Genomic DNA, 26,404 nt, shown 5'->3' on the forward strand with positions numbered 1-26,404 from the left:
CAGCGCTGATTTCGTTAGCGGGGCCGGCGGGCCCGGGCGGCCGGGGCGGCCTCGGGAGCGGGCGGGCGGGACACCCCTGTCCCCGAGCAGGGGACCCCCGTCCCAAGCCACAGTCACCCCTAAGCCCCGCCAGGCTCTCCCATGAGTAGGTGCGCTGTCCCCGGCCCGGCCCGCCCGGCTCCGCTGCACCCGCTCGGATAAAACGAAATCAAACGAAATCAAACGAAATCTGAGCGGGCCGGTGCCGCAGCGCCCCCGGCACGGCTGTTCCCGTACCCCGACACCGACAGAGCCCGACGGCACCGCGGGTCCCCGTCCAGAGCCCCGGTCCGGCCACCAGCACCCGGGGATCCCCACCCCAAACGAGTCTGCAGCAGCGGGGCCACCTCGACACGGGGAGCGGCGGGGACAGTGACCTCGGATCCTTCCCTGCCCCTGGGACCCCGTTCCTGGGATCGCCTCCTTTAGTACCCCCAGCCCTGGCACCCCGCTCCGGGATCTCCTTCTCTGGCATCCCCCCTCCTGGGAGCTGGCTCCGGCATCCTCTCCCTCACCATCCTGCTTTCTTGGGTCCCCTCTCCCACTCCCCCTCTGCGAACCCAGTTCTTGGGGTGCCCACTTGAGGGGTCCCAGCTCCAGGGACCCTGCTCCTGGGATCTCTGCCCCGGGATGCCCATTCCTGGCACCCCTGCTCCGGGCAGCCCCGCTCCTCCCTCCCTGGGGCTGTGGTCCCGGCCCCGGAGAGCCCCAGGAACCCTGCCCTGGATAACTAAAACCAAAATACTCATTGAGGCGGGGGGGAAGGAAAAACCTCCAGGCCCCCACGGGGCAGGGCGGACCCCCAGACCACGGCTTGGAGGAGAGGGGTGCGGTACCCCGGTTGTGTCCCCCAGCTCCAGCACACGCAGAGGCTGTGTTATCGGTGCCTCAGTTTACCCTCCCCAGTGTGCACAGGACCCGCGGGGAGGGATGTGCAGCTGCAGATGCCCCCACCCCTCATTTCTGTCTGTGTCCCACTGTTGGGGCGCCTAGTGCAGCTGGTGACATCCCTGCAGCAAGGGCTGGTGGCACATGGGTGTCCACAGAGCGGTGTCTTCGTGGCAAACATCCACAGCAGAGCCCAGACCAGCATGGGACATGGAGCCACAAACTGGGAAGCACCAAGTGGGCACTGGGATGGTACCAGAGCGGGGGGTGAGGAGGAGGGGGATGAACAAACCTCTGGGTTCTGCTTCTCCAAGGAGCAGCTGCAGGTTATTCCGCACTAGAGGATGCTGTGCGGGGTTTTGTTGTGGTTTCTGGTTCGTGTCCTGCCCTGCAGCTGCTCCCAGCGAGGCCGAGCGGGGCTGTGGGGACACGCGGGTGACAAGGTGTGGGTGCTGATGGCGTGCCGTGTGCCATCAGGTATGAGGGTGTGATCACAGCCCTCGGGGACCTGCTGCCACGTTTGATAACCTTGACCTTTCCGCTTTCCCCACCTCTTGCTCTGCTGGAAACCTCCCTCCCCCCAGCACCCCCGTCCCCAAGGACACTCATGGTGGGTCCCCCCGGACAGTCGCCTGGGGTCCCACAGCCACCGTGTCCTGCCCCGGGAGGGGAAAATCAGCTCCAAACCATATTTCATCCCCCAGGCACCCATCACTGCCGCACACAGGCAATTCCAATTAATGACCATCAATTAATGTGTTTGGGGGCCTGTTGCGCCTCCTCCGTGGAGCCCCAGGGTGCTTCTGGGGGTTCGGGGCCTTGCAGTGTCCCCAGCTGAGCTGATGATTCGAGCACACAAGGCGGGGGGGGGCGAAGAGACCCCAATAAAACTCCGCTGCTGTCAGGAGGAGCAGTGGGGTGCAGGCAACACGGGGGGACAGACACTCCCAGACCCTCAGGGGTTATGGGGTGATGAGGTGCTGGGAAGGGGTTCCAGGGGGCCTGGGGATGGCCCAGCCCACCCTCCAAGCCCCAGGAGGGCAGTGACCAGCCCTTCCTCCCCATTCCCACGGCACGTGGGGGTTCGGCGGGGGTCAAGGGGGCTGTAGAGGGTCTGTGGGGCTCAGCCAGGCTGGGTGAGCCCCGTCCCCTCCGCCCCGCCGCTCCCAGCCCCCCGCGCAACCGCAGCCACCCGGCCTTGCCGTCACCCAACAGATAATTGGTGACGATGGCGAGGAAGAAGCAGGATGGACTTAGCAGATGTGACGGAGAGCGCTAAACCTCGGGGAGGGAGGACGTGAGCAGCACCAGCACTGGGATGGAGGAGAGGTGGCCCTGGCTGGGGACACCCCGGGGCGGGCTGGGGACGGTGTGGGGGTGCGATTGCCGAGGGTTTGGGGCTCGGGGAAATCCTGGGAAACGCGCAGAGGTTTCACGAGGTGGTTGGCACAGTGTTGTCCCACCTTGGCATGGCGGTGACACCCCCCATTCCGCACCACCGGGCTGGCGTTATTTGGCACCAGTCCCACCACGGAGCCATCAGGGACCGGGGCAGCGGTGAGAGCCACATCTGCACGGGGACATCGCATCATTGCTCACATGGAGCGAGTGGGCTCGTTTCCCGAGCAGACGGGGCCTTTCAGCCCGGCAGGCCGGCAGTGATCATGGCAAGAGCCATCAGCATCGCTGTCACGGCGCGGCCGGCCGGGCTCCGGCAGCGCAGAGCGAGGGCGGCGAGCCCGGCCCCGCGTCGCCCCCGCCGCCAGCAACGGCTGCATTTCAGCCCTCCCCAGGATTACCGCAAACAGCAAATCAAAGCACGCACTCATTTATCCAAGGAGAAATGCCGAGCACATTTCTACAAGGTTCCTCTGCCCGGTGGCAAATCCGTGGCCTCCAGTTCACCTCCTGACCTGCCCTTATTCCCTTCCTCTGCCTTTAAACCATGTGACGGGAGGATTTGGCTTAACGTGTGTCGCTCCAGAAGGAAAGGAGGAGAAGGAGCTCAGAGGGTCCGGAGGTAATCACTGGCTCCCTGCCCGCGGCACAGGGGTGTTCCTGCAGCCCTGGGGCTGCATGAAGGAGGACACGCATCCCCATCCTCTCCCAAGCCCTTGATGCGCCCCACGTCTCAAATCCCCTCCGTGCGGGTCAGGTCTGCAGAGATTTAGCGTTCCAGGAGCAATCCTGGGCTCGCCCTCAGTGCCCATCCGTCCTGCTCACCGCCTGTCCCCATCCAGGTGCCGCAGCTGCTGGGACCTTCCCGCACCCCCGTCTCTGTGTCCCCAGGACCAGGCTGCACCCGTTGTGCTGCTGGGAAGAGCCAGGGCAGGCGCTGTGCAGAGATTGAGTGTTCCAGCGCAACCCCTTGGCTGGCCCTCGGTGCTGCAGGTGCCAGCCCCATCCTGCCCTTGCTCCAGGTCCCGCAGCTGCCGGGACCTTCCCCGCACCCCCATCTCTGTCCCCAGGACCAGGCTGCACCAGCTGGGAGCAGCCGACATCTGGCACATCTGGCCGGCAGCAGCTCACGGGGCCCAACGTGTGCACGACAGCAGCAGCATCTGCCCTGGCCCCCCCGCGGGGAACGGGGCACGGCGGGCAGGAGGGGCCAGCTGGACTGGCCTGGACGGCCAGGGGGGTTTGGGCGTGAGTTAATGAATGTCAGGCTGGGGAGACGCGGGAGATGCGCACAGGGACCCCTGCGGAGCCCGGGGGCTCGGGGGTGGCAGCGTGGGCGCAGGTGGCGGAGGAGGAGGAGGACGAGGAGGGCTCGGTGGTGGGGTTGGGGGCTCTGCCATGGAGACACCGTGAAAAGGTGATTTCCAGCCGGAGGGCCGGACCTGCCCGGGTCAGCCCAGCTCCAGCCGCCTGCCGCCCGCGCACGGGGCTCAGCAGAGCAGGGGCTGGACCGAGGGGCTCGGCCAGGAGGCAGCGGCTGCTGCAGCAGCCTGGGAGGGGGGGTGTGCTGCCACCCCGGCATCACCCTGCCCGCCATCCTGCCTGTCACCCTGCCTGCCATCCTGCCCATCACCCTGCCTGACATCCTGCCCGTCCCTGCCCGCTGGGATGGGCTGCTGACCAGGGCGGGGGTTTCTGGTCCCCTCCCCACTGCACCATGTCCAGCTGCCACCAGCCTTGGTCCTGCCACCCCATCTGGGGACTTTGGGAGGGATGGGGACAGGGACGGGGATGGGATGGGGATGGGGACACAGATGGGGACAGGATAGGAGGAATAGGGATGGGGATGGGGATGGGGATGAAACAGGGATAGGGATGGGGTGGAATGGGATGGGATGGGGATAGAGATGGGGATGGGAATGGGATGGGGATGGGGATGGGGATGGGAATGGGGATGGGGATGGGGATGGGGATGGGGTTGGGATGGGGATAGGGATGGGATGGGGATGGGGATGGGGTTGGGATGCGGATAGGGATGATATGGGTTGGGGATGGTGATGAAATGGGGATGGGGTTGGCATGAGGCTTGGGGCTGGGGCTGGGGCCAGCGAAGGGGACAGGGACAGCCTCTCCCCACACAGCCCTCCCGCGGGCTGCACAGGGCCCTGCTGTCAGTGGCACAGGCGCAGGGGATGTTGCACATCTGATGGGGAATGTCCTTCCCTGCAGCGCTGCTGTCCCACCAGCCCCGCAGCTCTGGGACCCTCCTGCCCCGCTGTCCCTGCTCACAGAGGGCAGGGGGCTGCACCGCCCCCGGGACACAGCACCGGGAAGCACCGCACCGGGAAACATGGCACGGGGAGGATGCATCCCAGGGGGATGAGGGTCTGTGCAACTCTGAGAGCCGAGCCAGAGGGAGATGAGCTGCAAGTACGGCTGGAAGCTCAGGAGGTTTGAGCACAGGGAGCTGGGGGGCACGGGAGATGCAGGTAGAAGCAGGAGGGCATTGGGGTGCGGGTGCTGGGTGCCCATGGGGACAGCAGCAGCTGCTTCAGTGCATGAACAGGAGACTCAAAACAGGCAGAAAAGGGGGGATTAAAGACCCACAGGAGCAGAGCATCACCCTGAGACCCCCAACCCCTGAGCCTCCAACCTCTGAGCCCCCAAACCCCCGAGTCCCAAATCCCTGAGTCTCAAACGCCTGAGACCCCAAATCCCTGAGCCCCAAACCCCTGAGCCCCAGACTCCTGAGACCCCAAACTTGTGAACCCCCAAACACCTGAGCCCCAGACCCCCGAGCCCCCAAACACCTGAGCCTCAAACCCTTGAGAACCCAGACCCCTGAGCCCCCAAATCCCTGAACCCCCAATCACCTGAGCCCCAGAGCCCTGAACCCCAGAGCCCTGAGCCCCCAGACGCCGAGCCCCCAAACCGTGAGCCATGCTCCACACTGGGAAGCGCGGTCAGGCTGCACGCCCGCAGCCGAGGCCATGGCCGGCAGCCAGGTGGCCGCAGGGTGACATCTAATGGCAGTGGGCCGGGAGGGGACCCGGCTCAGCAGCCACCTTCCTCGCTGGGGCTGCCACCTCGGCAAGCGAAGCGCCCCATGTCCCCAGCCCCTCCGGCAGCACAGAGGTGACAGCATGGGGCTATGGGGCTCTTCCTCGTCTCCCGCCTCTTCCCTGTACATGTTTGGCCTGGGGACACCTCTGTCCCCTGTCCAACAGGCTGACGAGAGAGATGCCGGGACCATGGGGTGCTGTGAGCATGGGCTGTCACCATGTCCCCCAATGTCCCACCTGCCCCGCAGCCCTGTCCCCAGCCCCAGCCATCACTCTGCGGTGGCCACAAAGTGAATTTGGGGATAACATGGAGAAAGGAGAGGGACAGGAGTGACACAACGACATGGGGGAGCCCCCAGGGGAGTCCCCAGCCCCGTGCTGCCTGGTCTCCCCTGCTCCCCAGCCTCCCCAAATGAGGCAGTAAACCCCTTCCCAGCGCATCCCCGCAGACACCAGTGGCACCTTGCTCCAGGTTTATTTCCAGACAGAGAGGCCCCAGCACATGGGGACAGCACCGTGGGGGGTGGCTCTGGCGAGGGGACAGGAGGACAGTGGCGATGGAGAGGTGGCACTGCCACCAGGAGGTTTTGTTGGTTTGTTTTCTGGTGTTCTACTGCTGGAGAGCAGCTCGGAGCCAGCCCGGCTCACCGGCACCCGCGGTGAGCACAGACCAGGCCTGGCGTGGGAACAGCAGCCACGGCGGGAGCCACGAGGGGACAGGGGGACAGGAGAGGGACAGGGACGGGGACGGGCTGGGTTGTTCCGGGGGCTGCGGGATCTGCCACAGCGGGGCCGGGTCACCCCACCAGCTGGGTCACCCCCCCAGCCAGGTCACCCCACCAGCTGGGTCACCCCACCAGCCGGGTCGCCCCACCGTTGGGTCACCCCCCAAGCCGGGTCACCCCACCAGCCAGGTCACCCCACCAGCTGGGTCACCCCACCAGCCAGCTCACCCCCCCAGCCGGGTCACCCCACCAGCTGCTGCAGATGCTCCTGGCCTGAAAACCACCGGCTCAGGAGGCTCCGTCCACCTGGAAAAGGTTGGGGCTGGTTGGGGCCCCCACGGCGGAGCCGCAGGGCCAGGGGAGCACCCAGAGCACCGCCCAAGGGGCCAGCACCCGCGGGTGGCTGTGAGGCCCCTCCGGATGAGCCTGCCAGGGTAATTCAGGTCCTCCCGAGGCTCTGCCTGTCCCTCCCGCCCTGTCCCCTGCCCTGGCAATGACAGCCAAGGCCACCATGGGTGGCTACTCTATGGGGAGCTAGGGGTGGGGGTCCCCAAAGCTGTCCCCACAATGTCCCCACCTGTGTCTGCTCCTGTTTGCTCCTCAGCTCAAAGGTGTCCTCAGCCCCCGAGCAGCCCCAAATCTTCCTTATCCTGGAAGGGACGACAAGGAGCTGCCACCACTGCCACCCCAACAGGGTCCCTGTCCCCACCCTGTCCCAGCTGGGGATGTCACCTGGGCCACAGCTTCACAGCCAGAAGGGCCAGGGCAGCCACGCAGATGACGGCCGTCAGCAGTCCAGCCACCACGGTGACAACCAGGAGCTGGGTGAGAGCTGCAGGGAGATGGGACACACGGGTGTCCCTGACATTGGGACAGTGTCCCCCCAGCACCGGGGCTGTGGTTTGGGGAAGCCTGCATGGGGGTGACCTCCCCCTGTCCCTTGTCCCCGTGGCTGCAGCCACAACGTGACCCTGGTGTGGGGTCGGTGCAGGTGGGACCCCCGGTGAAGGGGACACTGGGGGAGGTGACATGGGACACCCCTCGGTGCCACAGCCAGGTCCCCAGGGCTGGGGACAGCCCGTCGGTGGGTTGAGGACACACCACGGGGGGTCACAGGGTGGCACAGCACCAGGCTGGGACCCCACGGGGACACCATGGGGACACTGGCTGTCCCTGCCCATGTCCCTGTCCCCCGGGAGTCACCCAGCACAGCCACAAGCAGCATCACCCTGCTTTATCTTTCACCAAACCCAAGCCGCCTTTCCCTCCTTTTTTGACCAATCTGCAGCATTTGACTCAATTTTCTGTTTCTTTTTTAGCCCTTTCATAAAAGCCCACCCGGGGTCCTTGGGGGAAAAGCTCCTTGAATGGAAATACCCAATTCTCACAGCAAAAACACATCTTCCCTTCCACCCAAAGACTCGGGACTGACCCAACCTGCTCCTGCTCAGCCCACCGCCCCAAAATCAGCCCAACTCCCAGACCCGCCCCCCAGCTCTGGCACGGCCCCGGGGCTCTGACCCCACTCACTGTGCACGTCGAAGTGGGCGCTGCCCGTGGCGTTGCCCAGCGCGTTGGTGGCCACGCAGGTGTAATCCCCCGAGTCCTGGGCGCCCACGGCCCCCAGCTCCAGGCGCAGGCTGTTGTGGGAGGCGGTGACGCGCCCCCCCGGCGCGGTGGCCGGGCCGGTGGCCAGGCTGGTGGCCAGGAGGTGGCCGCGGCGGTACAGGGCGATGGTGGCCGGGGGGTGGCTGTCGGCGGAGCACAGCACGATGCCCACCCGCCCGCTGCGGTTCTCCAGGAACGTGCTGATGGACACATCCCGGGGGGGGTCTGCGGGGGGAACCGTGGGGTGGGACCCCCGCCCACGCTGCTCTGGATGCTTGCCAAGGGCTAACCAGTGCATCCCCCCCAGCTCAGGACTGGGGGTCTCACACCTCCCAGCCCTTTGTGTCCCGCCCCCGCCCAGGCTGGAGCATCAGGGCACTTCGGCTCCAAATCGGAGTTTTGAGGGGTGTCTGCAGCTTAATAAACCTGATGTCTGCTTCCCCAGGTGCAAAGGGACAGGAGTGGGGCAGGGGCAGGAGGAAGAAGAGGAGGAAGATAAGGAGGAAGAAGAAGAGGAAGAACAGGAGGAAGAACAGGAGGAACAAAAGGAGGAACAAGAGGAGGAAGATGGAGAGGAGGAAGAAGGAGAGGAGGAAGAAGGAGAGGAGGAAGAAGGAGAGGAGGAAGAAGGAGAGGAGGAAGAAGAGGTGAAAGGAGAAAGACAAGGAGGAAGGAGAGAAGGAAGAAGGGGAGAAAGAAAAAGAGGAAGAAGAGGAGGAAGGAAAGAAGGAAATCAAGAAGGAAGATGAGGATGAAGATGAGGAGGAAGGCCCCGTGACTGCAGCAGGACCAGGCAGATGGGGCAGGAGTGACGCTGGGCTGGATGTCCCCCCGTGCCGGGGCTCTGCGGTGACAGGTCCCTGTGGCGCTGGGGACACTCACAGAGGACACTGAGGCCGAGCAGGGCTGAGGTGACACTGCCACGCGTCCCGCTCGCCCGGCACTGGTAGGAGCCGCTGTCGGTGCTGGTGACAGGGCTGAGGACGAGGGAACCGGCCCGTCCCTCCTGCAGCCACCGGCCGTTCTTGTACCAGGTGTAGTTGGCCTCGTCCCCCACCCAGGGGACACCTGAGCAGGTGACGGTGGCTGTGGCACCTTCCAGGACTTCTGGTGAGGGCTCAACCGCGATGGTGACCCCTGAGGAGGAGGAGGGAGGCCGGCAAGGCCGGGGGTGCCCTGGGTGGGGGTCGCACAGGACAACACTGACCCCAGGACCCCCCAAAATGCTCCCGAAAGCCGCATTCCCACAGGGAGAACCCCCGCACGGGTGTCACTGTGGCTCGGGGCCACCCTCACCTGGCAGGTCCAGGCGCAGGGACGAGGACGCGGTGCCGAAGCTGTTGTTGGCCGAGCAGACGTAGAGCCCCGCGTCCCGCGGCCCCAGCGCCCCCAGCCCCACCCGCAGCGAGTTGGGGGTCACCTGCACGGTGACACGGGGGTCGGCCGGGCCCCGCGTGGAGGCCACGGGGTGGCCGGGCCCCCGGTGCAGGACGATGTCGGAGGGGGGGCAGCTGTCCACGGCGCAGAGCAGGACGGCCTGGCGCCCCCCCCGCGGCTCCACCAGCGACGTGAAGGATGGCGCCTGGGGGGCATCTGCGGGGACAAGGACAGTGTCCCCCCCGCAACAGCACTGCTGGCAGGGGACTGTCCCTCCCGTGGGGTTTGGGAGTGACAGGTTTGCTGCTGGGGGGGGAGAGGGGTGATACAAGACCCAGCAGCACTAGTGAGCCCCACTCCGCGCCACGGGCTGTCGCGGGATGTCACCAGGTGGCGACAAAACAGCTCTGGTGACAGGGGACTGTCCCTCCCGTGGTTTGGGGGTGACAGGTTTGCTGCTGGGGGGGGAACGGGCGCGATACAAGGCCCCGGCAGCACCTGTGACTCCCGCTCCGGGCAACAGGTTGTCGCGGGATGTCACCAGGTGGCGACATAAACCGTCCTCCCAACGCCAGCGCCGCGATGGCGGCATCGCCCCCGGGCTGTCCGCTTTGGCGGGACCGGTGTCCCCCCACCCCCACGGCAGCCCCCCCGCACTCACAGAGCACCCGCAGGGCGGCGGGGGGGGCCCGGCGGCCCCGCTGTGCCCCCCCCGCCCGGCAGGAGTAGGAACCGGCGTCCGCGGGGCGGGCGGCGGGGAGGACCAGGGCAGGATCGGGCCCCTCGGCCACCCACCGCCCGTTCTTGTACCAGCTGTAGAGGGTGCCCGGGGGGGCCCCCACGGCCCGGCACGTCAGGGTCACGTCGGTCCCCTCGGGCACCTCGGCGGAGGGTCGCACCAGCACCCTGACGGCTGGGGACAGCGGAGCTGCTCGTCACCGGCTCCCGAGTCCCCGCCCCCCTCAGCGCGGTGTGGGGTGGGAGCCCCCCGGGGTGCCTGCCCTTCCACCAGCCCCACACCGCTCCCGACCCCCCCGATGTCCAGCAGCAGCGACTATTCGGGGCCGGACCCCTCCATGCGCACCTCACCCCACCCAAGGGTCCCGTGTCCCCCCGTGGGACTCACCCTGCACCTGGAGGGCCAGGGACGCGCGGGCGCTGCCGAGGGGGCTCCGTGCCAGGCACTCGTACCCCCCCTCATCCTCCTCCGAGGGGTCCCGGAGCTCCAGCCGCAGCGCGTTGGGCTGGGGGGGGACGCGGCCGCTCTGCCCGGGGTGGGCGCCCCCCGCCGGGGGGCTGGAGGCCACTGGCTGCCCCCCCCTGAGCAGGGTGAGCTGCGCCGGGGGGTTGCTCTCCACACCGCAGAGGAGGATGACTGCGGTCCCCTCGCCGCTCTCCACGAAGGTTTTCAGCTGCACGTTCCTGGGGGGGTCTGTGGGACGGAGATGGGGGGGAAGAGGTGGGATGCAGGAGAAGCAGCTTCTCGGGGAGCTGCAGCATCCCCAGCCGGCCGTGCTGGGGTCGGTGATGAGAGCTGCTGCGGGCAGCTCAGAACCCGCTCCAGCAGCCTCTTTCCTCAGCATCTGCGGTCCCCTCACATCAAACCAACACGCAGGGTCATTCCCCGAGCTCATTTCTACCCACAGCTCATTAGTGAGGTGGCTGTGGCAGCTCCATCCGCACCAGTCACACATGGACCATGTCCTGGTGTGCGATCCACGCGGTTCAGCACTCTGCTCACACCCCAGACCCAACAACAACCCATCCTGCGCACACGGGCACCGGGCAGACCCCAACGGCCAGGCTGCGGGTGCGGCCGGGCCAGGGAGCCAGGTGATTCCCATCAATATCCACCCGGTGCTCCCCACCCCAAATCAGGAGCGGGGAGAGAAGCCACGGGTTTGTCCCCAGGCTCTGCAGAGGACGTTTCCAGGAGTACTGGTCCCCACTCACCCCTCACAGCAGGTTAATAAGTTAAAGCTGAGAAAAGGGGAAAAAAAACCCTGCAACATTTCCTAAAAGCCAAAGATTTTTCCGCTGCGGTTTGGTACAAAGCACAAGGACAAACTTGGGGCGCTCGAAGAAGTGTCACTGTAGACAATGTGGGGTGTTTGGCCATGTCTGCTTGGGGGGGTCAGTCCCAGAACATAAGGCTTGGCTTAGTTAAGTCCTGGGATGAAAGCTGATTTTTTTTGAGAGCCTAAGATGAAGGCAGACCCCGCTACCCCCACCCCTCCCAGCCCAGGGGACCGGCCAAGAGACAAGTGACACACCAAGTGACATCCCTGCAGCGTGGCTGAGTCCCTGTCCCGGGTGGACACTGGGGACCCCCCGGGGTGGAAAGCCCTTGGGGACTCACAGAGGACATTGAGGGTGGCGGGGGCCGAGCTGCGGGTCCGTGATGGGGTCCACACGGTGCAGTGGTAGGAGGCGGCGTCGGTGACAGTGACACGGGGCAAGGCGAGGGATGGGGACGAGCCGCTGCTCAACCAGACCTTGTTCTTGTACCAGGTGTAGCTCAGTGCGTCCCCTGCCTCGCTCTGCACCGCACAGATCAGGGTGGCAGCGTCACCTTCCCGGACATCTGGGGACGGGGAGATCCAGAGCCTGGCAGCTGCGGGGAGTCACAGAATCATTTGGGTTGGAAAAGCCCCTCAAGACCATTGACAATGACCATAATCCAACCCGGGCACTACTCCATGTCCTGAGAACCTTATGTCCGTCTGTCCAGCCCTCCAGAGATGGTGACTTCAGCACTGCCCTGGGCAGCCTGTTCCAATGCCCCACAGCCCTTTGGGGAAGAAATTGTTCCCAGTATTCAGTCTAGAGGGGAAGGGGTGATGCTCAGGGTGGGCCAGGTGCGATGGAGAGCTGGTCCTGTCCATCTCCATCTCCATCTCCATCTCCATCTCCATCTCCATCTCCATCTCCATCTCCATCTCCATCTCCATCTCCATCTCCATCTCCATCATTTCCATCTCCATCTCCATCTCCATCATCTCCATCCCATGCCATCCCATGCCATCCCACCCCTTCCCATCCCATCCTATCCTGTCTCACCCCATCCTATCCCATCTCCATCCCACCCCATGCCATCCATCCCATCCCATGCCATTTCAGCTCACCCCATCCATCCCATCCCATCCCATCCCATCCCATCCCATCCCATCCCATCCCATCCCATCCTCATCCCCATTCTCATCCCCATCCCATCCCATCCCACCCCATCCATCCCATCCCACCCCATCCATCCCATCCCATCCCATCCCATCCCCATCCCATCCCACCCCATCCCATCGATCCCATCCCGCCCCAGCCCCAGCCCCTCACTCACTCCCCGCAGTGAAGTTCCCGGCGGTGCTGGCGTTGCCGTAAGCGTTGGTGGCCACGCAGACGTACTGGCCCTCGTCCTCCAGCAGCACGGGCTGGATGCTGACCCGCAGCGTGTTGGCGGCCGAGGTGACGCGGAGCCGCGGCAGGGTGGCAGGCTGGGACATGGCCGTGGAGGCCACCAGCGCCTGGTCCTTGAAGAGCGCCAGCTCGGCCGGGGGGCTGCTGTCCACCGCGCACTGCAGAGCGGCGCGCCGGCCCTCGGGCGGCTCCAGGAGGGGGGTCAGCACCGGCTCCCGCGGGGGATCTGCCCAGAGAACCCTGAGCCTGCACCCGGAGCCCAGCGACAGCCCGGGGGGCTCCCCCAAATCTGGGGGCATTGCCCTCCTCAGGCTCCTGACAACCCGAGGGGCCTCCAGCAGCTCCCAGCCCACATTTTGCAGCAAAAGCATCAGCCAGAGTTTCTCTTCCCGGGATTTTCCCCTCTGTCCCAGACAGATGACATTTCTCCTAACCAAAGTCAGGAAAAATTTGGCTAATTTCAGGTCGATTCAAACATGTTGTTTTAGCAGCACCAAAATGCTGCTTATTGCATTTTTTTCCCTTTCCTATGCGAGGTGGCGGCAGCGGAGCAGCCACCCCCCCCAGGGAACCGTCTGCTGAAAGGGGCCGGGACCCCCAGTGTGGGTTTGGTTCAGACTGGGGGCTATCAGGGAGATATATTCCCATAACCTGTCACTTTAAATGCTTTGCCATTTCCTAAGGATGGACAATGTCTGGTTACAAAGTGTGCAGAGCTCTAGTTCAAGTCCTGTGTGTGGGACACACAGTGTTTGGGGACAGTGCCAGTAGCCAGGGCTGGGCAAGGACATAGACCTGTGTGACCAGCTGGCCTTGCTCAGCATCCCACCCCATCCCATCCATCCCATCCCATCCCCATCCCATCCCATCCCATCCCATCCCATCCCATCCCATCCCATCCCCAGCCCAGCCCAGCCCAGCCCAGCCCAGCCCATCCCAACCCCATCCCCATCCCATCCCACCCCATCCCACCTCATCCCATCCCATCCCACCCCACCCCACCCCATCCCACCCCACCCCATCCCATCCCATCCCATCCCATCCCATCCCATCCCATCCCATCCCATCCCCACCCCCATCCTTATCCCTATCCCTATCCCTATCCCATCCCCATCCCCATCCCCATCCCCATCCTCATCCTCATCCTCATCCTCATCCTCATCCTCATCCCCATCCCATCCATCCCATCCCATCCCATCCCCATCCCCATCCCCATCCCCATCCCCATCCCCATCCATCCCATCCCCATCCATCCCATCCCATCCCATCCCATCCCATCCCCATCCCCATCCCCATCCATCCCATCCCCATCCATCCCATCCCATCCCATCCCATCCCCATCCCCATCCCCATCTCCATCTCCATCCCCATCCCCATCCCATCCCACCCCATCCCATCCTGTCCCACTCACAGGACACATGCAGGGTGACAGCTGGGGACACGCTGGTCCCCGAGGGGCCACGGGCCCGGCAGTGGTAGGAGCCGGTGGCAGCGCTGGTGACACGGGGCAGGGCGAGGAGGTGGCCGGGGGTGTCCTGGAGCCGCTGGCTGTCCTTGTACCAGCTGTAGACAGCGTCATCCTGCGGCTGTCCCGCCGTTTGGCACGTCAGGGACACGTTGTCCCCTTCCAGCACCTCCGCTGATGGCGAGATGAGGACTCGGGCAGCTGGAGCACAGGGAGGCGATGCCACCAGCTCGTCACCGCCAGTTCCCAAGCGGACCCGGCACGGTGAGCGACGGGGACAAACCACAGCGTGCATTGCAGCGGCAGGTTCGGGTGCTCCTGTCCTGTCTTGTCACACACCTTTGCAACCCCGCAGCTGGCACTAGACATTTATTTTGCTCCCTGTCCCCCCCCAGCTCCATCACTGGGGGCACCCAGGGCTGAAGTGTTTGAATACAAGTGCCTGGTCTGGGGTGGGGGGAGCCTGGGTGGCATCTGGTGGCACCGGGGACACCAGCTCCCATGGAGACATGGTTGGAATGACCAGCCTGGATGCCAAATTCCCACCCCAAAAATTAATTCCCTCCAGGATTTCTGCAAATCGCGCCAATAACCGGGGTGCTGCCTCACTCCAGGGTGTGGGTGCAGAGGCGGGAGGGGCTGGGTGCTCACCCTGCCCCCCACAGCCAGAAAGCCCCCCCAGGACAGACCCAGGTCCCTGCTTGTCACAGCCTGTGCAGAGACCCCCAGCAGGGTGGGGACACCCCGTCCCACCCCGTGAGCTGCGGTGCTTCTGCCTGCTGAGGTTCAGCACAACGGGATGTCCCTGCAGTGGCCTGGGGACAGGATGACACCCGGCGTGGCAGCTCGGTCCCTTTGGGTCACCTGCCGGAGCCCGCGATGCTCAGTGACATTTTGCTGTCACTGCGGCCAGCACTGGAGCATGTGTCTGTCCCATCAGTGTCACACAGGCAGGAACCACACAGAAACGGTCATGTTTTGTGTCCCACCCAACACCCCGCAGCGTCGCCCCCCCGGTGTCACCCCCAGTGTCACACGCTCACCCTGCACGCGCAGGTACAGGTGTTGGGACGTGGTGCCGTGCGCGTTGATGGCCGTGCACTCGTAGCTGCCCTCGTCCTCCGGCGTCACCTCCCGCATCTCCACCCTGATGGCGTTGGGGACGGCCGTGACACTGACCCGCGGGCTGCTCCCCCCGGCGCTGCTGGCCACCAGCTGGTGGCCGCGGCTCAGGGCCAGCTGGGCGGGGGGGTTGCTGGCCACCGAGCACTGGAAGATGGCCAGGCGGCCCCGCTCCGTCTCCAGGAACGCCGAGAGCTGGGGGTCCCGCGGGGGGTCTGCGGGCAGAGCGGGGACATGGAGCCTCTCAGGCACACCCAGGGGGGATTTCCGGGGAAATAGTGGCCACTTCCAGGAAATAGAGGGGAAGGGAAGGAGGAGAAGGAGAAGGAGAAGGAGAAGGGGAAGGAGAAGGAGGAGAAGGAGAAGGAGAAGAGTAGGAGAAGGAGAAGGAGAAGGAGAAGGAGAAGGAGAAGGAGAAGGAGAAGGAGAAGGAGAAGGAGAAGGAGAAGGAGAAGGAGAAGGAGAAGGAGAAGGAGAAGGAGAAGGAGAAGGAGAAGGAGAAGGAGAAGGAGAAGGAGAAGAAGAAGGAGAAGGAGAAGAAGGAGAAGAAGGAGAAGGAGAAGAAAAGGGAAGGTGGGAAGGGGAAGAAAAAGGGAAAGGGGAAGGGGAAGGGGAAGGGGAAGGGAAAAGGAAAGGGAAAGGGAAAGGAGAAGGGGAAGGGGAAGGAAAAGGGAAAGGGCAAGGGGAAGGGAAAGGGAAAGGGAAAGGGAAAGGGAAAGGGAAAGGGAAAGGGAAAGGGGAAGGGGGAAGGGGAAGGGAAAGGGAAAGGGAAAAAGAAAGGGAAAGGGGAAGGGGAAAGGGAAAGGGGAAGGGGAAAGGAAAGGGAAAAAGAAAGGGAAAGGGGAAGGGGAAGGGGGAAGGGGAAGGGGGAAGGGGAAGGGGAAGGGGAAGGGGAAGGGAAGGCATCTCTGTCAGGCATGACCCTTCCAGCCCCGTGGGGACCACAGCATCCCCAGGGAGACCGTGCTGTCCCCACCACCACCAGCCGCCCTCGCGGGCTGTGCCCCAGTGACCCCCCCACGTACACAGCACATGCAGGGGGACAGCGGGGGAGCTGCGGCTGCCGCCCGCCGCGCTGGCTCTGCACTGGTAGAGCCCGGCGTCCGCGCTGGCCACCCGCGCCAGCACCAGCGACGCGGCCGAGCCCTCGGCCACCTGCTGCCCGTTGTGGTACCAGGTGACGTTGGGTGGCGCCGGGGAGCGGCTGCTCAGGTGGCAGGTCAGGTTGGCAGCCTGGCCTTCCAGGACACGGGAGGACGGTGACACCGTGATGGTGGCAGCTGCAGGCAGGGGGCAAAGAGGCGTGAGCTCATCATAGAATCATTTTTGTTGGAGAAGCCCCTCAAGATGATGGAGGCCAACCACAAAACCCAGCCCTGTCCCTGCCCCGTGTCCTGAGAACCTCATGTCCGTCTGTCCAGCCCTCCAGGGATGGTGACTCCAGCACTGCCCTGGGCAGCCTGTTCAATGCCCCACAGCCCTTTGGGGAAGAAATTGTTCCCACATCCAACCTCAACCTCCCCTGGCGCAACTTGAGGCCGTTTCCTCTGCTCCTGGCGCTTGTTCCTGGGGAGCAGAGCCCGACCCCCCTGGCTCCAAGCTCCTTTCAGGCAGTTCAGAGATCAGAAGGTCTCCCCTCAGCTCCTGTTCTCCAGCTGAACCCCCCAGGTCCCTCAGCCGCTCCAACACACTTGTGCTCCAGCCCCTCACCAGTTTTCATGGACATGTGGCCTCTTTTTGCTCATCCTGTCCTTCTGCCACCATCGTCCTGGATCTCCTGAGCTTGTCTCCATCCCTGGCATTGTCTCCCACTGTCCCCTCTCCCAGGATTTTCCCAGAGGCCCGTGGCACCTTCCCCACACTCACTCTCAGCCCTGAAGTCCACGGCCGCGCTGGCATTGCCCTGTGAGTTCCCAGCCCAGCACACGTAGGTCCCCTCGTCCTCCACCGTCACCTCCCGGATCTCCACTCTCAGGCTGTTGTAGGAGAAGGTGGCCTGCACCCGGGTGGACGCGGGGCAGCCCCCCGTGCAGGCGATGGCCTCGTCTCCTCTCCATAGGGTCAGGTTGGCCTCTGGGTCGCTCTCGACGCTGCACTGGAGGATGCCCAGGTGTCCACCCTGGGTCTGCAGGAAGGAGCTCATCACCGGTGGCCTCGGTGGAACTGCGGGGTCAAAACACCACTGGTGAGGATATTATGGGTTCCTGAGGTTGGGAGAACTCCAAATTCAGGCTGGGCATGAGGAAGAAATTGCTGACCCTGAGGGTGGTGAGAGCCTGGGCAGGTACCCAGAGAGGTGGTGGATGAACCATCCCTGAGACACCCCAGGCCAGGCTGGACGGGGCTGGTGCAGATGTCCCTGTCATGGCAGGGGGAACCAGGGGGCTGGGGAGGTCCCTCCAACCCAAACCAGCTGTGATTCTGCACTTGCTTCTCTCCAGCTCTTGGGCATCCCATGACCCTCCAGCAGCCAGACCCCAAGGTCCCACATCTGCCACCTCTCTGCAAGGCCCTGCCTGTCCCAGGCACCTCTGGTGGCAGCTCCGCTGCCACCTGGTCCCTCAAACTCTTCAGCAGATCTGCAGAGACCCCAGTGGTCTGGGCGCCTGGGGACCGGCTGTGATCCACATTTCCTACCACGGCTACAGAAAAACGTCGTTTGGTCAGAGTGGAACTTCTCAATTGTATTTTTTGGCATCAGGGAAGGTTTTTATTTTACAGCAGGCAAAATATTCAGAAGGCAGAAAACTACCAGAATATATTTTTCACAGGGATCATTTATTAATATTACTCTGAGAAGCTGAATTTAATGTAATGGGTTGTTATAAAAGTCTTTGGTTCTCGGGAGTTTGGGGATTCTCTGAATTCCTCCTCTCCTGACTCCTGATTTACCCGCCAAAGGGCAATGTCCGCCTCTTCCACAACTCTGCTCACAAGTCCCTCGGCTGTTTTTAGGGGAAACCAGGGGCTGGGAGCAGCAGGGGGTTCCCAGCAGGACCCCAAACCCAGCCCCCCCACCGCTGACCCCCAGCACTCACAGAGCACACGGAGGGCGACGGCCACCGACACGTCACTGTCATTGCCGCCCCGGGCCCGGCACTGGAACGCCCCCGCGTCCTCGCCGCGGACGGAGGGGAAGCGCAGGGTGGGGGCCGAGCCCCCCGGCAGCCGCCTGCCGTTCCGGTACCAGTCGTACAGGGTGTCCCCCGCCGTGTCCCCAGCGCCCAGGCAGGTCAGGGTGACCGCTGTCCCCTCCCGCACCTCCGCCGAGGGCTGCACCAGCACCTGGGCACCTGCGGCATGGATGAGAGGGATGTCAGCGAGGGAGGGGAAACCTTGGCCCCCCAGTTCCATCCGGCTGGGCTGGGGGCACCTTGGCCAGCTGGAAATGGAGCCCAGGTACCCAAACTTGGGTTTATTTTCTCTGGAGTTGGACCCCAAGATCCATCAAAGTTTCTTTTGACATCCTAAAGAAGGCTCCTCTCGGACATGGCTTGAGGGGCTCCCTTCCCTTCCCTTCCCTTCCCTTCCCTTCCCTTCCCTTCCCTTCCCTTCCCTTCCCTTCCCTTCCCTTCCCTTCCCTTCCCTTCCCTTCCCTTCCCTTCCCTTCCCTTCCCTTCCCTTCCCTTCCCTTCCCTTCCCTTCCCTTCCCTTCCCTTCCCTTCCCTTCCCTTCCCTTCCCTTCCCTTCCCTTCCCTTCCCTTCCCTTCCCTTCCCTTCCCTTCCCTCCTCTGTCACCCCAAACAATCACTTCTGGGGGAGCCACCGAGTGCAGAGGGTGTGGGGACAGCAGGGGGAGCCGGTCCCCTCTGTGTCCCCCGGTGTCGTGCACCGCTGGGGACACAACAAAGTTCGGACAAACTTTGCTACAGATTTTGTGGCATTCTGAAAACAAACCTCGGGGATGCCATCAGCCCTGTGACACCTGTGACCCCCGTGGTGGGGAAGGGCTGCAGGGGACACGGCCACCACACAGTCCCCAAGACACCGATGTCCCCCGGTGCCACATGGTCCCCACAGGGGCCCCCCTCACCCCTGCACAAACAGCCACAGGGACTCCTCGGAGCCCGAGATCCAGGAGCTTGTCACCGGGACTCACCGCGGGCGCGGAAGCTCTTGGTGGCGCTGGCGCTGCCGTGGGCGTTGGTGGCCGTGCAGCGGTACTCCCCGCTGTCCCCCGGCCCCGCGTCCGCGATCTCCAGCCGCAGGGCGTTGCGGGTGGCGGTGACCCCGAGGCGCTGGCGCGGGGCGGCCTGTGCGCCGCTGGCCGCCAGCAGCGTGTGGCCGCGGTGGATGGCCAGCGCGGCCGGGGGGCGGCTGTCCACGGCGCAGCGGACGGCGACCAGCCGCCCGCCCGCCGGCTCCTGCAGCAGCGCCAGGCTGGGGGTGCGGGGCGGGTCTGCGGGACGGGAGGGGGCGCTGCGGCTGGGGGTCCCAGAGGCACGGCACAGGGGACGTGTCCCCCCGGCCCGCGGCCGCCCCCCCGAGCTGCTTGTCCCCTGGCCGCCGCGGGGTCTGTTCAGTCCCTCCCAGAAATGTCAAAGCCAAACCCGCGGCTGCTGGATTTTTCCCCTGACTCGCAAAAGCTGCCGAGCTGTTATTTTCGCAGCTGGCGCCCCCGTTAGTGACCCCCCCGCGGTTTATTAGGAGAGCGGGGGAGTGGGAGATGCTGCTGTGACCGGACGGGACCCTGGAACCACAAATACCATGTAACTGCACCTTCAAATGCAGCTCGTGACCAGAAATTGTTGCATTTTCAGCAAATTCTGCCCAGCAGGGCTGAACCCCCTTTCAGCTGCACCTGACACGTTTGGGGCAGAAACTTTGTATTGACTTGGGGGGTTTGCACAGCCCCTGGACCCTTGCCTGGTGGGGACCCCCCGTCCCCTGGCACTCACATGTCACGCTCAGTCTGATGGCCTGGGAGGTGTCACTGCCCCGGTCATTTGTCACCTTGCAGGAGTAGTAGCCAGCGTCACTGGCGGCTGCGTGGAGGAAGAGGAGGGTGTGCGCCGAGCCCTCCTTCAGCCAGGCGCCGTTCTTGTACCAGGTGTAGTTCAGGTCCTGGCCCTCCCTGCCGGGGACGTCGCAGGACAAGGTGGTGGCCGTCCCCTCCTGCACCTCGGCCGCGGGGCTCACCGAGATCTCTGCGGCTGACGGACACGGGAGCGGGTTCAGGATGGGATCGGGGGCAGGACAGGACCCCCACCCCCCCACAGAGCCCCCCATCCCAGCGTGGGACAGAGTCTGGGGACAGGTGGGGTCCCCTCTGTCCCCCCAGGGATGACGATGGCGGTGAGAGGCGTTTGGGTTTGTTCCAGACTTTGCTTTAACACAAAGCCCTGGGGACAAAACTCAGCATGGGTGCAGCAGCACCCGTCACCTCTCCCGGGAGGTCTGTGGGGACAGAAACCGGCCCTGTCTTTGGGGCTGCACCGTGAAGGATGCAGGTGCGGCACAACGGTGGCATCACCTCCGTCACCAAGTCCCGACTCCTGGCCAGTACCAGCCTGTGCCCATCCCAGTCCGGACTCACTGGGAACACTCCCTCCCGCTGCCCCCCCAGCAAAGCCCCAGCGCTGAGCACCCCCCGGCACTTACAGAAGACGTAGAGCATGACGGCAGGCGCGGCGCCAACCCCGACGGCGTTCTCAGCATCGCAGCGGTACAGCCCGTGGTCCTCCCGGCGAACGCCCCGCAGGGTCAGGGCCCGCTCGCTGCCCACGGCCACCCCGTCCTTGTACCAGCGGTACCCCGAGATGGGGGGGTAGCTGCTGGTCACCTCGCAGGCCAGGGACACCGTGTCACCCACCCGGATGTTCTGCCCCAAGGGGCTGAGTGACACCTGGGTGCCCTTGGGGGCGTCTGCAGGGAGGACACAATAAGATGAAACAGCCTCAAGTTGCGCCAGGGGAGGTTGAGGTTGGATGTGGGAACAATTTCTTCCCCAAAGGGCTGTGGGGCATTGAACAGGCTGCCCAGGGCAGTGCTGGAGTCACCATCCCTGAAGGGTTGGACAGATGGACAGGAGGTTCTCAGGACATGGGGCAGGGACAGGGTGGGTTATGGTTGGACTCCATGATCTTGAGGGGCTTTCCCAACCAAAATGGTTCTGCGGTGATTCTATGAAGCTCTGCCCTGAGCTTTCGCACGGGGCTGGGAAGGCAGCAAAGGGGGAGATGCGATGAGCGGCAGGAGGGAACCTGGGGGTCCCGGCTGTGGCAGGTGTCCCCGTCCCCCTGCCCCCCGCCGAGCTGCCCCACGTACGTCTCACCCGCAGGACGAGCTCCTCGCTCGCCTTCCTCGAGTCGTAAGAAACTTCGCAGAGCAACTTTTTGCCGTGGTCCTTCCAGGAGAAGGAGCTGGTGAGGGTGACGTGGTGGCCGACCCCGCTGGTGTCCAGCTGCACGCGGCTGGACACCGCCGACACCTGGGGGTCGAAGCCCCCCCAGCGCAGGGTGACGTGTCCCGGCGGGCAGACGTAGGGAGTGGAGCACTCCAGGGTGGATGTTTGTCCCTCAGTTTGCTCCTCGCTGGCAGCGACACTTGGGCGCTCGAGGTCATCTGGGGACAGAGAGCGGGGGGTGTCTAGGTGGGGTGGGCAGGCAGGGGGCTGCGGGGGTGACACCCCGTACCCACCCGAGACGCTCAGCATCACGTCCCGCGCCGCCGACCACCGGTCCCCGTTGACGATCTCGAAGCGGAACCGGTAGGAGCCGCTGTCCCCCGGCGTCACCCCCCGCAGCTGCAGGGTGCAGTTCCCGGCGCCGGGGTCCCCGAGGAGCCGCGCGCGGCCCCTGAAGTGGGGGTCCACCTCCTGCCCCCCCGAGTGGTACACCAGCGTCTTCTGGCTCTCGTAGTCCTTGTACCAGATGGCCACGATGCCATCGGCCGCCGTCACCTCCTCGGGGTAGCTCAGGGTGCAGGGAACCACCAGGCAGGACCCCCCGATGCCCCGCAGGGACTCGGGGTAGGTGACCCCCCAGGAGCCGAGGGCTGTGTTGGAGGGGGGCAGAGGGAAGGGGGGTCAGAGTGCAGCCCCCTGTCCCCTGGGGACCCAGCGGGGCTGCGAAACCCCCTGAGCTGCCAAACAGGCAGGGAGGGGCTGGGGGGAGAGGGGGGAGAGAAGAGCGGGCAGGAAGGACGTTAAACCCCCCAGCAGAAAACTTTGCAGTAGTAAAGGGGGAAATGGTGGGGAAGGTCAGATTGGTGGGTGCTGCTTCCAGACAGCACATGGCACCGCCTGCGTTTGGGAAGAAAAGCCCTAAATAAGCAGTAAAAAAGGACAATTTGCCCTCCTGGCAATCCAAAAGCTTGTTTTCTCCCCTCCTCCACCCCCATCTGGCTCCTTGTCCTTTCTCTCCTGCCCTGGCTGTCCCCTGCCACCCCGTCCCTCCCCATCGGGACCAGGGGACACAGGGACATGGGCAGCGCTGCCTGCAGGAGCACCACGGGATGCCATCAGGTGTCCCCAGAGCATCACCTGCCACGGCGTGGCCCATGGCAGAGCCAGGAGCAGGTCCCCAGAGCCATCCTGCCTGTCCCCAAGCACCACCCGCGGCTCCTGCGCCCACCCCGTGCACATCCAGGTGACAAGGGACCTGCCCGTGACACTGGGAGAGGTCCCAGTGAGACACCGTGTCCCCAAACACAACCGGGGACACGACGCAGTGAATCAGGTAAGACAACACCAGAGGATGCACCGGCACCTTTTGGCTTCGCTCGCCATGAACCAACCGTCTCCGTGGGGCCACGTTACGGACGGAGCGGTGTCAGCAGAGCACGTGTCACTGCTGGCGGGGTTTCTGGCTGATTCCAGCAGGTGTCAGACCCCAGCACTGTCCTGGCCCCCCGGGAGGGGGTTAACGGTTGCATTTGATGATCTTGAGGGTCTCTTCCAACCAAAATGATCCCGTGATTGTGTGTGTGAGTGCGACATCGCCGCTCTCGTCTCTTAGAAAACTCATCTCCCGAAGCCTCCCCAAGAGAAACCGGAAAGGGGTGGCTCAAGAACTGCGGTGATGGAGCCTGAGGCTGCGATGGGGGTTTGGACTCATCTCGGGGGGTGTTTGCCACCAGCAGCTCCAGCCAGGCAGGACAGGGGGACCAGCGGAGGGGATGTCACAACCACAGAGAAACTGGGGCTGAAGTGGGTGTAAGAACTAGCGGGTTGCTGCGGCAAAGGAGCGGGGGCTTAGAAGCACAGAATCATTTTGGTTGGAAGAGATGCTCAGGATCATCGAGTCCAACCACCACCCGAGTGCACTGAGTCCTGAGAACCCTCCCTGGCAGCTCGTGGAACAAAATCTGTATTAAATAATTCCAAGTTTTGCGGTTACTTTGAGGAGAGGGGTCTGCACAGACCAGGAACCAGGCAGCAGGACAGGGGTGACTTTTTGTGAGTGTCTGACCAAGAACAGAAGGTGGAATACCAGGCGTTTCAAAAAGATGGACCTGATTTCAAAGCTATTTCAGTTGGAACTGGGGTCCATCATTGTGAAACACCCTGTATTTCACTTCCTGCTTTCGCGCTTTCACCAAACGTCTGTCCAGGGGCTTGGGGACTGCAGGGTGACAGCGCCCATGGTCACACCGTACCTGGCGGGACGAGGCTGGCCAGGAGGACGAGCCATGGGGCCGGGCGCATGGCGGCACGCGGGTGACGCTGGGGACCCTGGGGACAGCGGCACGGGGGTGGCCGAGCCTCGGCGCTCAGGACCCTGGGGTCAGCGGCACGGGGGTGGCCGAGCCTCGGCGCTCAGGACCCTGGGGACAAGAAGAGGTGGCCAAAACCCTTGAAATCCTCAGTCCGGCTCAGTCCCAGCCCCATGGCACCAGTTACCACCAGCAAACACGTTACTGATCCACATGGGGCAAATCAGAATAACACAGGCATGGAAAATGCGTGTATGTGTATGGGGTGGGGCAAATAGAAACGGGGGCACAGGGAAGCAAGGGGGTGCCTGGAATGGAGAGGAAAGCTGTTTCTAAAGGAAAAAGCACTCTGTGGAAATCTCCACTAAGGCAGAACCCCCAGGGAGCTGCCCACGGCTGAGACCCAGAGGGGCTGGGGGTGAGGGACAGACACGGGGACAGAGGACAGAGGGACACGGTGGGCTTCATGTTACAGCTGCGGATTTCTCCATTTTCAGTAGGCTTAACGGCTTTTTGCAGCTCTGCACCAAAATGATTAAATTATTTTGAATTTTTTTTTTAAATAATTTGCCATAAATCAGGTTTTTCTTCCGATTATTTTTTGCACTGTACTGGCAATCAATTAAGGGGTCGATTTCAAGGTGGGTATTTACCAAACAGCTCCGCAACATTTCCCTACAAAGCAGGCAGCTCTTTACCCCGGCCCGCCCCGTCCTCCCTGCAGCGCCCATTCGCTGCTTTGCTGACACATTATTTTCCCAACACATGCTTTGAATTTCCCTGCTGCTAATTTGGCTCCGGGAAGGTGTTTTAAGCTCCAAACCGCCCCTGAGAGCTTGAGTTTTGCCGGGGGGGGGGTTTCCCGGCCGACCTGCAGCAAATGGAACGGCCCCTGGGTGACATGGGGGTCCCACCGCCCCGGTGCCCCCGCGCACAGGGCCACAAATAACGGCGGGGGGGAGGAGGAAGGAAGCGCCGGGGTCCCCAGCCCCCCCGCACCAGCACTCAGTTTCGTTTCTTCTCCGGCTTGTCTCCCAGTTTCGGTTTCGGGGAGCGCAGCCCGGGGGGACCCTCGGGGTGGGGGGACCCCATGTCCCCCCCGCCCCGTGCTGGGCTGGGGAGCGCGGCAGCTCGTTAGTTCCGCCAAATGAGAGCGTTTGTCCAGGTTTAATGAGAACACCGTGTGTACCGGCCCGTGTGTGCGGTTTGGTCAGCCAGGCTGCCGGCGCCCAGCGGAGCGTGGGGTGCGCTATCAGCTCATAACCCACGGGAAAGAACATGTGAACCTCATACGCTGCAAAACGGGGGGGAAAGGCAATGACAGGGTGATCAGCTGGTCCCCCCGGCACCCACGGTCACGCTCAGCCCGAGCTGTCACCGGGACAGCTGGCAAAATGCCGGCAAGGGCTCCTGTGCATGCACGGAGGCGTCAAACTTGTCCAAGATTTAGAAAGAAATGCCTTTTTGGTGTCAAAATGTGGCAACTGGGGCTGAGGATGAAGAGGGGAAACCCGCGGGGTTGGTCCCTCACCCCCCACCGTGTCCCAGCGCGAGGAATGACGGAGATGGGGCCCACGGGGTGGCTGGGCAGTGTCCCCAGGGCGAGGGGCGACGTGTCCCCCCGTGTCCGCCCCCCCTGTGCTCCCACAACCATTGAGGTGCAGACACCTGGTCCCAGCCCCACGGCTCAGTCCCTGCCCCGGTGTCCCCATCCCGGCACCCCCTGCGAGCGGTGACGTTACCTGGGGGTGCCCGTGCGGGGGGGGCCCGATCCGCGATGTCCCCAGCGGGTGCTGCCCCTTGCCGCACAGGGATGGGTATTTATCTGCTGGGGGGGTGAGGAGCACAAAACCGCATCACTTCCCTGTGCGGGGATTTGTCCTTGCCGCCGCTTTTGGGAAGTGCCGGTCACCATCGTCAGCTGTTTCTTGCCTTTTACCAGTTTGGGGCTGTTTTGGGGCCGGGGGGGTCCCCACAGGAGGGTTTGGCAGCGCCCCAGGGACACAGAAGCTGCATTTTCTTTGCGTCACCGCAGACCAAGAGCATCACCCTCCCTGTGCCCCCAGAGCCCCTCGGAGCATCCTGGTGCCCATGCTGTGCCCGAGCCAGGGCAGGGTGACACCCCGGCCCCGGGACACCCACCCACCCCCAGCACCCCCGGTGGGGCTCTGGGTTCAGTGGGGGGTTCTGGTTTAGAGGGGAGACCCCGCACTGGTGGCACAGGGGGATGAGGACGCTGCAGCTGATGTGTCACCTGCCCGAGTCCTCCCTGGGGCAACTGGTCACCCAGGGGGTTATGCTGGGGGTTTTTATGCCCAGTGCCGGTCCCAGGCCTGGTTTGGGGCTGGTTTGGGGCAGGATCCAGACCTGGGCTCTGCTGTGGGTGCCTATATCTAAAGTACAGGGTGTTTCAAAAAGATGGACTCGACATGAATCATAGAATCACAGCTGGTTTGGGTTGGAGGGCCCTCCCCAGCCCCCCAGTGCCCCCCCTGCCGTGACAGGGACATCTGCACCAGCTCAGGTTGCTCAGAGCCCCGTCCAGCCTGGCCTGGGATGTCTCAGGGATGGTTCATCCACCACCTCTCTGGGAACCTGCCCAGGCTCTCACCACCCTCAGTGTTACAATTACACAAACATTTACAAAGGGTATA

At 63.9% G+C, this 26,404-nt stretch overlaps 1 protein-coding gene across 2 annotated transcripts; it reads right to left on the minus strand.

Moving 5' to 3' along the window:
* Positions 1–6,301: 6,301 nt before the first annotated feature.
* SIGLEC1 (sialic acid binding Ig like lectin 1) lies at positions 6,302–23,864 on the minus strand. Of its 2 annotated transcripts, XM_082050768.1 has the most exons (21): positions 23,694–23,864; positions 21,735–22,091; positions 21,363–21,659; positions 20,697–20,960; positions 19,994–20,248; positions 19,195–19,494; positions 18,134–18,388; positions 16,962–17,258; positions 16,121–16,375; positions 15,017–15,310; positions 13,920–14,174; positions 12,432–12,734; positions 11,457–11,711; positions 10,224–10,529; positions 9,759–10,010; positions 9,017–9,313; positions 8,603–8,857; positions 7,643–7,945; positions 6,845–6,944; positions 6,690–6,762; positions 6,302–6,418 (listed from the first exon to the last, which is right to left on the minus strand). In XM_082050768.1, the coding sequence occupies exons 1-21, from the start codon at positions 23,740–23,742 to the stop codon at positions 6,401–6,403; spliced, it is 5,040 nt and encodes a 1,679-aa protein (XP_081906894.1). In that variant the 5' UTR covers positions 23,743–23,864; the 3' UTR covers positions 6,302–6,400. The 2 variants fall into 2 exon arrangements, with proteins under 2 accessions (XP_081906894.1, XP_081906895.1); XM_082050769.1 differs by lacking the exon at positions 9,759–10,010.
* Positions 23,865–26,404: the final 2,540 nt, after the last annotated feature.

The sequence above is a fragment of the Streptopelia decaocto genome (genome assembly GCF_964273445.1).
Source record: "Streptopelia decaocto genome assembly, chromosome: 4".
In the NCBI taxonomy this organism is placed as follows: domain Eukaryota; kingdom Metazoa; phylum Chordata; class Aves; order Columbiformes; family Columbidae; genus Streptopelia; species Streptopelia decaocto.

Coding starts and splice junctions, on each gene's coding strand:
- SIGLEC1 (XM_082050768.1), bottom strand. CDS start 23,742: ATGCGCCCGGCCCCATGGCTCGTCCTCCTGGCCAGCCTCGTCCCGCCA. Junction 19,495..19,993: donor CATCAGACTGAGCGTGACAT/GTGAGTGCCAGG, acceptor CCCGTCCCGCAG/ACCCGCCCCGCACCCCCAGC. Junction 16,376..16,961: donor CGTGGACTTCAGGGCTGAGA/GTGAGTGTGGGG, acceptor CCCTGCCTGCAG/CTGCCACCATCACGGTGTCA.